This window comes from Callospermophilus lateralis, chromosome 20, assembly GCF_048772815.1.
Source record: "Callospermophilus lateralis isolate mCalLat2 chromosome 20, mCalLat2.hap1, whole genome shotgun sequence".
In the NCBI taxonomy this organism is placed as follows: Eukaryota; Metazoa; Chordata; class Mammalia; order Rodentia; family Sciuridae; genus Callospermophilus; species Callospermophilus lateralis.
The window spans coordinates 16626337-16639166 of NC_135324.1; the positions used below are offsets into that span (position 1 = coordinate 16626337).

A 12830-nucleotide genomic window follows, 5' to 3' on the forward strand; every position below is an offset into this window, starting at 1 on the left:
ACGACCAGGTACTGAGGGCATGACAAGTACTAGCATTGACCCTAGCAACCTGTCACAGGCACTGCTCCGGGACATGGGCAGAGCCCAGTTAATTCCATATCAACCTGGGGAGTTGGTTCATGCCATAACCCACTCGACAGATCAGTAAGCTGAGGTCCCTGGGGTGAGCCCTCTACTCGGGACAACACAGTTTCTGAGTGATCAAGCAGCCACATAAGCCCAGGCCAGCAGACCCACAGCTGTCCACCTTGAGAGTGAGCCTTGGCAGTGGGCAGCACATGCTCCTGGGCATTCTCATCCCTGAGAACCCTCCCCTGATTTTGAAACTGAAATCAGTGTGGCGACACAAAATGTAAGTCATGAAACAGCCGTGACGTTCTTCAAACTCTGCACGACCACACTGCTCTGGCTGGAGCGCCTTTCCCTCTAATGATCAGAGGCCGAGGGGGGTGATTTCGTTTTAGAGTTTATCCCAGATCTGTGACCCATAGGAAATGACAGGTAAACAGTTCCTGCGTCACTTGTGACACACACACCTCATCACCTCTCCCTCTCCGTGTGGCTGCAGGCGACACTGCCTGTGTTTCTCTTTCTGTCTCTACAATGGGACAGACCTTCCATCTGCCCCGTGGGGACTGAGTCAACGTGGGCACAGTGCGTGGAAGACACCAATCATTCTGGGCTCCCCTTTCACAGGTGACGCCAACAGTGGGGCCCTGGGCACTTTGCTTGATGCCCAGTCTGCACCTCCCTAAGTAGTTGGGGGGGGGGCTATCTCTTTTCTCTCTCCTGGGGCATCAGGGGAGATTTCTTCACCTGAAGCAGACCACCTTGTCACCTGTGGGACAGAACCCAGGGACCTTGGGCAGAGCCACCTTGCTCTTTGCAAATGCTCCAAAACCTTTCTGGATCTCATTTTTCCTTCTTTCTGCAAAACAGAGGATTCTTTTGACCTTAGCGCAAACAGTGAAGTCCCAGAGAAGAATGGGGAGGGGGATCTGACGGTGCCTTGTTGCCACGGCCGCAGTGCTGGGTTTCCTAGAATGGGTCAAGTTGCTGCTTTAAAGTATGCAGACAGTGTAAAGCCTTGTGTCTTTATTTTAAGCGTCCCAATGCAAACAGACTAGTGGACACATGAGAGCGTCACTTAAGATGAGACTTGGGGTGTGGATATGAGAGAGGTGCTGACTGAGTGGGAGACTCATACTTGTCTTTAAAAATTAAGCATACATACATGGGGGGTGTTTTAGTCTGTTTCTTTAAGGCTCATCATTTATTTCTTTACTAAGAGGTTCGTAGGATGTACAGCCTGTATTTAGAAGAAGGTAAAGGTTTTTAAAATGTGAGACACTTAAGCTAGACACAAGGAAGACCCATCTAAGATGAAAATTACTAAGGCTACACCTTCACCTGTACAGGATTCTGGGAACGGATTCAGGAGGGATCGTGTAGTCATGGAAACGCACCAGGATGCATTTAGAAGTTCCCATGGACTCCACAGAGATCCCTACTAGGGCCCAAAGCTACCCATACAGATCCACGTTTTCACTACAGAGGACTTGAGATCTGTGACAGTGTGGGCCATTCACAAAGGGAAGTGCTGTCCACAGGCACACAGTCTTGGAATCAACGTTTGTCAAGACACATTCTCCAACTGCCATGATGCCTAGATTAGCGATAAGCTGCCTTCCCTCCATCGGGCTCTATGAAGCAGCCCATAAAATTGAAATAAATAAAACAGAAGTTTCCGGGATCCCACCTAAATCACAGCTCGAAACTGTAGTTTATGATAATAGATTCTACCAGAAACAATGGACCATTGTGTAAGTTTTAATTAGTTTGAAAATATAGGTGTGATGTTTTACAGGATGAAACCACTGCCCCTGTATTTAATTAAATGATCCCTATAAAAGTAGGGCTTCTAGCCCAGGGCACGATTTACAGTGGGCCGAATTGAGAACTGCATTAGCATTTTACACTGGGTCATTTGAACATGTTGTAGCACTAGAGGGGATGGCGATGTGCTGATCCACTGAAGAGCTAACACCTATAAATAGCTGTATGTTTTCTAAGCTGAAGACAAGTTGGTTTAAAATACCCCAAACTGCTTACAATGAAGTCATACAGAATATGGGGCCCCGGGGTGTTGAAAGGTGTCACTGCCTTAGAGTAGCAACCAGTGGTATTTCAGGGGGACAGTGAACCTCTTTCTGGGCCATTGGACCAGCAAGTCTCCCTGCAGGTGCCGTCTCAGAGCAGCCTGGCCACTTCAGCCAAGTCAAATTCCTTCTCCTGCATTCTTCTGACCATTTCTTAAGTGGCACCCATGGAACACCTGCCAAGAGCAGTGGCACCAGGAAGGAACCAGACCCTGCGTTACTGTCTTGTCGCAGGAGTGCTCACACCCGGGCCCCTCCTGAAGGCTCCTTAGTGTCAGGTTCCATTTGCAACAGTGTCGCTTTGAGACTCACTGATTAGATTCACACCATAATTGCACCTCCGTCCTAGGGGGATGAGCCATAGGTGAATAACTTAGGCATTTAATTTATAATAAAGTTTGCAATCAGCATTTCTTGTTCCCAAACATTCCATTTACTTGGTTTTAGAGCGGCATAAACGGTTTTAAAGGCAATCTGCTCAATTGGGCGAGTTAATGATATTTAATTTGACCGGGGCCAAACGTCACCGTTCGCACCACCCGTCTCTAACCACAGCCATCATCAGCACCGCCGTTCCGTGTAATGTAGATGCGATGCTAATCCGGAGAATAAAGGCTGTCATTCTCGGTTGACTGCAGCACGCACTGGAGCCATCACCTTGCCGAGTCTCGCAGTGATGGGATTTCCAGGATGACAGTGTAATAAGTGTTATGTGCACAAGGTAATTCAAAACAAATTTGGCTGCAAAAATGGATCATCTAGGGTAGTAAACGCCCGCCTTGTCACGTCGTCTTAAGAGAATGTAATGATCCCTAAAATACCTTGTCAAGAATCCTGCCTGGCAGGGGTCAAGTCCTGTAAAATTTATCTGTTGCGAGCCCCGCTCCTCATCCCTAAGAATCCCAAGTCTAGGTCAGAAATATTCATGTCTATGGGAAGCCCAAGAACGCAGGAGGGCCAGGAGGTTGAAGCCTCACACCACACGCGTGACTCTTCATGCCCCCACCGCCCCCCAGCAGGCTCAAGTGTGCAGCTTTCTTTTTGGAAGGTACAGGCGCTCCCTTAGCACTGAGAATGCATTTTTATTATTGCCACATTAGGCAATCTGAGTTGATCATCTATTTTGCATCTGAGGAAACAGTAAAATTGCGCTGAGCTCTTAAGAAAGGAGCACCTTTGAATGATGGAAAACTAACACTGGACTGCTAGAATTATTCCCTAGGGGTTCTGACAGTCTTGCCCTTCCAGTGGAACCCAGCCATAAGCAATGGTGACATTCTGCCGCACTAATGATGCCAAAAGGTCCACGAAAGCACATTTTTAGGTCACCCTCTGGGGCTGCAACGGGTATTCTTCCACATCCAGGTGCAGACATGCCCCCGGGTCCTTGCCCCCATGTCTTTAAACACCACTCAAGGGCAGACCTGAGGAGCCTTCAGTCACTGGGTAAACAGACACCCAGTCTCCTCCCGGAGCCATTTAAATAGCCCCTCAGTGTGGTAGCACAGGGTTATGAAGTTCACTTAATAAACTCTAGTTGCCAAAGTTATGAGCCAATTGAACCAGCACCTCTAATGAGAAAAGCCATCTCCCTAGAGTAGAGTATTTTTCAATTGGCCCTAAAGACATACTCATGCCTCATCTTACACTATCCCTCTGTGATTTCATCTGTTAGGGTGTTTTGGATTGTGGGTCATTCAAATCCCAGTCACGTGGCTTGAAGCGTGTGCAGGCCAGGTCCAGTGTGATGAGTGTGTAAGACAGAAGCTTCAAGCGCACACAGCGGTATTGCCAGAGCCCCGAATCTCAGAGTATCGGCATGGCCTCTGACGCTGTTCCCAAGGTGCTGCACAAGTCTAAGGAACACATGCAGACCTATAGTCCAGAGAGAGGCCACCCATTCCAGTGTAACCACTGGACAAAACCTCAAGCTCCCTGGCAGCTGCCCTTCTCCTCTCAGCCCATTACTTTACAAGCTCATATCCAAGTCCATCATTAGGCAGAGGGTGACAACTCTCTTGGCAAAAAGCATGGAGGGAAGGTTGTGTGCGGACCATGCAGCTGACCAGCATCTGTCAGAATCAGGCGGGTCAGAGGGCGACTCCCGGGTCCAACTGCCCTCCTGTATCTTAGCTCTGGCTTTCTTGAGAACGGGAAGATGCTGGGCTTAGGAAGAAAATCTCAGATCTGGGCAAAAGGCCGGGTGGTCCTGTGTAAATAGGGAATAGACAGGTTCTACACTCAGAAATCTTAATGTCCAACGTGACCACAGGTAAACCACCTTGGGTAGGAGGGTGGTGCATTGGCCACGTCTCCTACTTGTGCCATTAACTTTTGCAACTGCTCTTAGAATATTGTATTCTAATTCTGAAATCCAAAACATTCGAGTCATAGTGCTCGAAAAGCCTGGGATCTGAGAGCATTTTGGAGGTTGGGTCACTTTCATGGGGAACGCTCCGCCAGGGAAGGGTTAAGCAACTACTGCAAAATCCAGAAAAATACTCCAAATCCTTATGCATTTCTGGTCCTGGCATCTTGATAAAGGACACTCAGGTTGTATTCACACATCAGTGGCAGGATCAAGCTGGCCGCTCTGGTCCTGCCCGGTTTTTAAGCCCCTGCTTTATTTACCGGGACTGTTGACTCCTAGAGTTGTCCTTCTGCATAAATAGACCGGGTCCCAGCCTTTCCCAACCTCCACGGGCATGATTCATTTGGAATTCATTCCGGGCGACAAGTCAGACATCTCTTCCTCCACTCAGTAGTTTTTACAAAGCGCTCCGCCCCGGGAGCTGTTCCATAAGTGTCAGAGCAAAAGGGTTTAGAAGACGCAGTAGCCCCCAACCCATGCCCGCCCCAGAGCTGACAGCGACAAGCCCAGGGGCCATCGTCCTTTGGCCATTAGCTGTTAGTCTAAGAGTCCAACTTGGGAAAGCCCATGAAAAGCAGTAGAACGAGTCGGCATCCTTCTCCAGAGGGTCTTGGGTACCTGTGAGCTGCCATTTGTACACACTTTATCCTTAATTTTACACAAAGCCAATCAGCTGACTGAAGAAAAATATTCTGGGCCTCATGTTTCCCATAATCCAATCATAAGGTGTCGCCAGATTACCTGCACAAAATGTTACAACCTGAACACGAGTCCTTGGTTTTATGGGGAAGAAGAGGGGGACTTTGTGGTGCTTGGAATGACTTCATTTCTAGAAATAAAATTCTGCTTCCATCTTGCATGAGCTGCTCTACGGGTACCACTGGGTCGACTCCGTATTGATTGTAGCTTGGGGAGCATCCTGAGCGCCTCTGGCCCACCTTGCCCTGGTCACTTACTGGGGAGAAGGAGGTGAATGCTCGGTACTACCAGTCTCGTGGGACAGTGAGAAGTGTTGAGGGTCATCAGTAGACAGTAGGCGCTCAGTAAATACAGACACTGGGCCACAGCATTGGTGAAGGTGGGAGACAAAGCTGCACCTCCTGCCGTGGTGCATGTGTGGCTCCCCTCCGTGGTCAGTTGCTGTGCCCACTGATGGCCGGTGCTGTCCTTCATTATTTTCAGTGGGCTTTTGAAGGAAAGCGAAGGACTGAAAGGTACGGGCAGCCCGCAGTCACGTCCTTCAGAGGAAGCTCTCATCCCCCCACACAACTAGACACATGCCCGGCGCCGAAGCCTTGCGTCGTAATTAATTTCTAGTTAGCTATTATTGCCTGATAAAGTCTGGGAGCCTCGGGCTGGTCTTTTCTTTGCCAGGCAAGATTAGCAAGCGATGAAATTGCATTAAAAGCCATTCCAGGGGGAAGCCGGGACTCCCCTGCTGTGAGATTTATTATTTAGTGCCAGATCTGTAGACCTCTGCTGTCACCCCCTTCCCACCAGCCATTCTTTGGGAGTGCTCTGACCCCTACCACGTGGCCCTCCTCTTGGGCTACTCACACCCAAAAGCACTCAGGCCAGGGACTCGTCTTTCCGGTTTCTGCTCCATTCTAACTCTGCTCCACCCTAAACGTTTCTCAACAGGTCAACGGCAAAGATTTATCCAGAGCAACTCATGACCAGGCGGTGGAGGCCTTTAAGACAGCCAAAGAGCCCATCGTGGTCCAGGTATTGAGAAGGACGCCCCGGACCAAGATGTTCACTCCTCCAGCGGAGGCCCAGCTGGTAGACGCTGGCACGCAGACCGACATCACCTTCGAGCACATCATGGCCTTGACGAAGATGTCCTCGCCCAGCCCACCCGTCCTGGACCCCTACCTTCTGCCAGAGGAGTAAGTAACCCTACTGTGACCAACCTGTCCCATAACGAAAGGGAAGGTTGCTCACATGTAACCATCGCCTATAGAGGCCGTAAATCGAATCCTGCTCAAAACCACTCTGACGTATTAATGACTTTAGTATGAGCCCGGAGTGGAGTTGTTCAAATTATATTCCAAGAATGATATTACTTACAAAGGTTGTAAAAGTTGTTTGGGGAGTAAAACTTAATCACTGCACTTGGTAATCTCAAGATTTTGTAGTCCCTACTGCGGGGAACATTCAGTAGACAAGAGTCCTGGGGTGATGCCGTCTGCACCCATGGCCCCCCTCAGGCAGCAGAGTTCAGAACCTTCACATCAGATAAACCTGATGCTCAGACTAGTGCCTGACCCTGGACCTCATCTGGCCTGTACTGACAGGGGGAGGAAACAGTGTCAATCTCTAACTAACCAGGGGAGGCCCTGGCGCAGGGGTAAACGCTCAGGAAAGGGTGGCCCTGATCGTGCCCGCAGGAAGGACGTCAAACATTCAGGAAAAGGTGAGGAGCAAGAAATTCCCTCAGTCCCACCCGTGACTGTGAAGGGAGCAGCCTGGCTCAGCCCACCCAGACTCAACACCAGCTTGGTACGTTGTTTTGAGAGGTCTGTTCTCCTCTGCGGGAAACCCTAAGTGCCTCTTGGTGGGCTTCTATTAGTAACTTGGGAGCGCAGGCACCTGCAGCACCACCAACGTACCTTCCCCTGCAGCTGACAGCACGAGAGTCAGGGCCTCACCTGCCACTTCACGTGCAGAGAATGGTCACCTCCTTCCTTTCCCACCACAGTCCCTGCTACACAGGCAGGGCCAGTGAGCCCCAGCCCATTGTGGACATGACAGAGCACACCGGTGCCACTCCCAGCTCTGGGATAGTGAACCGCCACAGGGACCAGTGAGCCTTTTAGAAGCCTAGTTAACAAGACAGGACGACTTGAGAAATGTCGTAAGAGTCCAGAGGTCAGGCCTCCTCGGTTCTGACTGGGCGGCAGGAGCATGCATGGGGAACAAGCAGGGAGCGTTAAGTTGGTCAGAAAGCCCAGCCCCTCCAGCAGCGTCCCTGGGATCTAAAAGCCTCTTAAGTGCAGGCCATGCATTTATTTGTCTGATGGCCCAGGACTCTGAAAGGCAGCCCTTACTGCAGTGACCACTCGAGCCTGAGCTGTTATTTCCAAGTTAAGTGCCACAGCCCCTGAAGGCTCTGACCTCTGAGGAGCTGAGGGCTGGGGTCACCAGCCAAGGCTTTCCAGAGCCACTGCCTTCACCCTGGAGGTTCCATTAAGGATGTTTTCAGAAGGGGGTGGGCTCTGTTTCACGGGTGTTGTCCTAGAGAAATACGAGTGCGGGTCCACTTATCTGAATGGCACACGCAGGTCTGCAGGTGCACACACGGCCCAGAGATGTGTGGTCAAGTGCATTTCTGAGTAAGATCCGAAAAGACCACTGTGTCCTAGGTGACAGTGGAACTGCTTCAGTCAGGTCCTGGCACGCATCTTGAAGTGCTGCCCAAGTCCAGCCTATTCCTCCCCAGAGGCCAGGGTAGAGCTCAGTTACCTTGAACCCCATGATGTGGGCTCGGGCATGGAGTCCAGAAACCAAGCTCACCTTACTTGAGCTTTGTATCTCAACTTCTTCCAGAAAGTGGACAGTGAGGAGAGTGGTGGAAGGGCCTCGCCCTGGGAACTGTCCACGGATCCTCACCCATCTCTCGTCTCCTTGCAGGCACCCCTCGGCCCATGAGTACTACGATCCCAATGACTACATGGGGGACATGCACCAGGACATGGACAGGGAGGAGCTGGAGCTGGAGGTACGGAGCCCTTGTGTCAAGCACAGAATGTTGCTCGGTGCCGAGGGAAACTGTCAGAAGTCCCTTCCGTCATGAAGGGCACTTCCCTGCCCCTTCATATCAGGACAGAGCTCAGCAAGTCCTCAACCTGGGCTCCCTGTCACCTGCACACTCCTCCCCACTAGTAAGCCCTCACCTCTATGTCATGGCCACCCGTCTCTCCAAGTGAGGGCTCAACAGCAGGGGAAAAGATGCTGACCCACTGCTTCTTGTGCTCCACACTTGCTAACGACAAAGGCCAGAGAGGACTCAAAATAATTAGGGTGGGGTTTTTCTGGTGTTCACTAAGTTCTACTTGTTGTTGTCCCTTTAGTAAGGGTAATAGGAAAAAAATGACACCCAATTCCAAGGCGTGGTCGGCTGTGTCATACTTCAATGTGTTTTCCCGGGAAGGTCATAGGGCACTTCTAAAGAGATCCCTGATGTTGACAGGGGAGCCGTTGGCCCCACGAGAAGGTCGACCAGGGAAATCCCACTGATACAGATCCAGTCTCATGCCCAACCGCTGTGGGACCTGGGCCACCCACTGAGCTTGAGGAGGTGTTTAGCCACAGCAGGTTCCCAGCTGTGACAGGCAGCACTGAACAGTTTTTTAAAAGCCTGTATCCCTTTCACCGGCACCCAGACTTCTCATTTCAAATTAGAGGATAAGGTCAATAACAATGGGGAGTCACACCTGGAGCCAACAGTCCAACTGACACTCTATTTGAGAATTTCAAACCGTGCGTCTGGTCTACCCAGGAAAGGTAGCTGTGCTGTTTTTCAAAAGATAATAAGTATTCTGCCCCTGGCTTGTAGTGTCCTATCTGACCAGATGCAGCTGAGGACTCCTTCTAAACACGTGTTGACAAACTTTCTTCCCAAAGGGAGTTCCCACCATCACGTCAATTTGGGGAATGCCAGGTTGGACAAAACAAGATGTTTTTTTATTTTTATGTGGTGCCAAGGGAACATAGGGCCACAAGCACACTACCACTTGAGCCACATCCCCAGCCCCCAGACAGATTTTTAAGCAGAGTCCAGAACTCCTGACTCTTAAAATTATATGGGAACCTCCCTGGGGAGGAGAGGTGGACACGGCAGGCAGATTTCCCAAACCTCTCTCACTCAGTTAACGTACCTGTTTACATTTCCTCATTCTGTCTCTGGAACACCCTTGGAAGGGCTGATGATCTTGCCTTATTTACGTACATATGTATGAGTGTCAGGGATTGAACCCAGATGTCCTTGACCACTGGGCCACATCTCCAGCCATTGCCGAGACTGGCTTTGAACTCATGATCCTCAGCCTCCTCAGCTGCTGGGATTACAGGTGTGCACCACCACACCCAGCTGACTCTCTTTTTGATGATCATCGTAACTGACAAAATCGAGCTTCTCAACGCTCAGGAGCTAGATTGACAGACTTTCAACATCTAGTGCCTAAGCTTGCCTTTATTTTCACTTTCTCATACCTGTGAGGCTGTCATGGAAGCCAGCTGTCCCAGGACAAGTCCCATCCAGAAGCGATTGCACATGGTTTCCCTGTTCCCCGAGTCCCCACAGTATCCGCCTTACAGCTTTTTAACTTGGCGTCACCCAGAACTGTTATCTAAACCAAGGTAGTTCCTATACCACTGTCTCAAGCACAAAATCAACCACCATCAATAAAAAGTTCAAGCCTGGTACCAAGCGCTGGTGCCTACCAGGGGCCTGCAACCCAGGCCACCACGTGCCGCTCTTCCCTTTCTCTGTGGGGGCTAGCTGGTGCGAAAGGAGAGATCGCAGAGTCAGCCTGAGGAAGTAGGCTCTCCAGTACCTCTGGAGGTACATGGGATCTGTCCCCTGGGACCTGGCCACCCTGGGCATAAGGACCAGCACCACCCTCAGTTGAGGGATGGAGAGCTGCAGAAACCCAAACCCACCCTTTCCCAAGGTCCCTGAGAGCCTCTGGGCACACCGAGGTTAGAGGACCCCTGGCTGACCCTCCATGCCCTCCTCGTCTCCAGAGTTACACAGGGGGCCTTAGGGATGCATTTTTCCCCTGCAGGACCAATGTCATCCAAACTGCCCCGTGGCAGAGCCAGTTCACCATGGCCTAGAAGGGACCGAGCCCCTCGTGGACCTGAGAAGGCTCTTATGAATAGAAGCAGGACCCAGAATCCAAGGGTTCAGAAAACTCATGAGGCATTTTAAGTTTTAGACCTTTGATACCCCGAGATTTTATATCTGTTCTTGACACCAAGTCCACTGTTTGGCCTTTAGAAACGAAGCAGTAGGAAGTCACCACCCCGACTGCCCTTAAGGGGCTCATCAGCCATGAGGACCACACCCATTAGCTTTTAACCCCCTAACATCTGGACATCGCTGGCTCCTGGGAACGATGCTTGACCACTGAGCAGCATGTACCCTCACCTCTGTCTGTCATCCGTGGCAACCTACAGTGGATTATTATAAGTGACGCCTCCGAGTCTTGGCCTCTTTCCTCCCGTCTTGCCATACGCCCAACTGTGAGGTCACCTACCAGGTCATGGGGTAGCTAGAATATAGTCCACCAGGGCCAAGCAGATGCCAGCCACTTGCATCTCCAAAAGCATGAGCTAAATGCACCTCCTTTCTGTAGAAAATATCTAGCTTCCAGTGTTTTGTTACGGTAACACAGAGTCTCCCTACTGCCACCCACCCCCAGGGCATCTCCATCAGAATCCCCAGGGCACCTGCAAGGCCCTCCACAGATGTCATCTGGCCTATTTAAGAAAAGTGATACCTCACTCTCCTGCCAAGACCCCAGGTTCCTCCAGTGGACCCCGTTTTCAGGGTCACTATTACAGACCTGCCATCCCTACTTCTCACAGAATTTCTTAGCTGCCTTCCGTCCCATTTTGTTCCAGCTGCTGGATTTCAGAAGAATCAGGCCTGTTTTCAGAGGGAGGGGGCAGCTCAGCAAATTATCTCAGTCCTTTGAAAAAGCCAGCAGGTCCACAGGGGCCAGATGAGGAGAAAACCTGCATGGGGTGGGGTGTTATCAAAGCCAGTGTGCAGAGAAAAACAGATGTTCTTGCCTCTAAAGCCCACAAAGTGATCCTGTTTAGGTACGTGTCAGATCCCTGTCATGGTGACACTGCTCAGAGTTGACAGGATTTTTCCCAAGTACACCCCAGGGCTCAGCCGCCAAATAATTACCCATAAATTTCCAGGTACTGAACACCTGGTCCAGGTCTTCTTGTTGGCAATTAAGAAGGAAAATAGATGTCTGAGGAAGGCGTTCCTGAATCTACTGTTTTAATTTCCCCAGTGACCCTGCAGCAGCATCCTGTACGGGCTGGGAACTGCTGTCACCTGTGGTAGCGCCTTCATTTCTGATGATGTCATTGTGAGACCTGTCTGGAAAGGGAAGCTACAGTTTCCACAGGGGGCTAAGGAGGCCTCCAATTCCGGTGTCCTAGAGTGACAGGAGTAGATCAGATGGGAATTGGGTGGTCCTGGAAGCAGTTCAGCCAATCTGGAAATTTCCTATTTGAGGCCCAGCTCCCTGAGGAAAACCACCTGGTCAACCCTGAGCACATCCATCCACCACCTCTGGCTCTGCCCCCTGCGGAGCAGGCCCTTCATGCACGGCTCCACCTGCGGGCACTTCATCAGGTCTTTGCCCAGCTCCCCCACACAGAATTGGATGCCTTCACTGGAGTACATGTGCCCCCAGAGCTTGGCCATTCCATTCCTCCTGCCCAGTGTCTGGCATGGACAGTAAAATATCTGAAGGAAGACATCAATGCTGTCACCCATCTCCCAGGGAAACAGCCATGTCGCTAGACCTGTTCCTACATCCCACAGGGCGCCGTCCACAGAGAGACACGCTGGGAACGCACACACCATTCCTGGACCCGTAAGGTCAAGGGCTGCATGCAACATCAGCATTTGGTGTCCCCTAGGATTACAGTGGCCAGAGCTAAAACAGAGCAGTTGAATCACCCTGGGGCGACGCCACCTCCATCCCCTAATTGGAATATGGTGTCGGTTTTATCTGAAACGTCCATCTAGCCCAGGGAGGAACAGGACATGGGAGGGGGTGGTGATCCAGATCACACTTGATACATGATGCATACCACTTTGATTAATGGGCATCTCTGAAATCTTATCACGACAGATAAGTATTGATAACCTCACTTTCACTGAGCCACTGCTCCCAGGCCGAAACAAAGGTGGAGAATTTACCAGCCACCCAAGCAGTTGGGGAAGTTTAACTAACACTGAGCCCCCAAATGCAGTTTCTCATTTTGAAACCGGGGAGTGGCGGAGGTCGGTGGGCAGCTTGCCCAGTGACTCTCACTGCTCCAGAACAAGCTCGAGGAACGCTCCAACCCAGAAAGCCCCCTCTGTGGCCCCATCTAGATGAAGCGCAGCCCCTGCGACTCGGGGAGGTTTGAAACACACGAGAGTGACAGGGTCTAGGCCACCAGTGATAGGAAAGTGGGTTACTCCAGAGGATGGGGGAGGAGCTGGCCCTTGTGGTCAGCTGTGGCCCTTCAACCCACACTTCAACATCTCCTTCCTCCCGTTG

General features: G+C 51.0%; 1 protein-coding gene across 1 annotated transcript in view; it reads left to right on the top strand.

The window, feature by feature from the left end:
- Pdzrn3 (PDZ domain containing ring finger 3) overlaps positions 1 to 12830 on the top strand; it is a 203192-nt gene that overhangs the window by 182519 nt on the left and 7843 nt on the right. Inside the window, exons 4-5 of the mRNA XM_077106174.1 lie at positions 6172 to 6419; positions 8164 to 8251. Of these exons, the coding sequence (XP_076962289.1) occupies positions 6172 to 6419; positions 8164 to 8251 (336 nt within the window). The remainder of the gene's footprint in view (positions 1 to 6171; positions 6420 to 8163; positions 8252 to 12830) is intronic.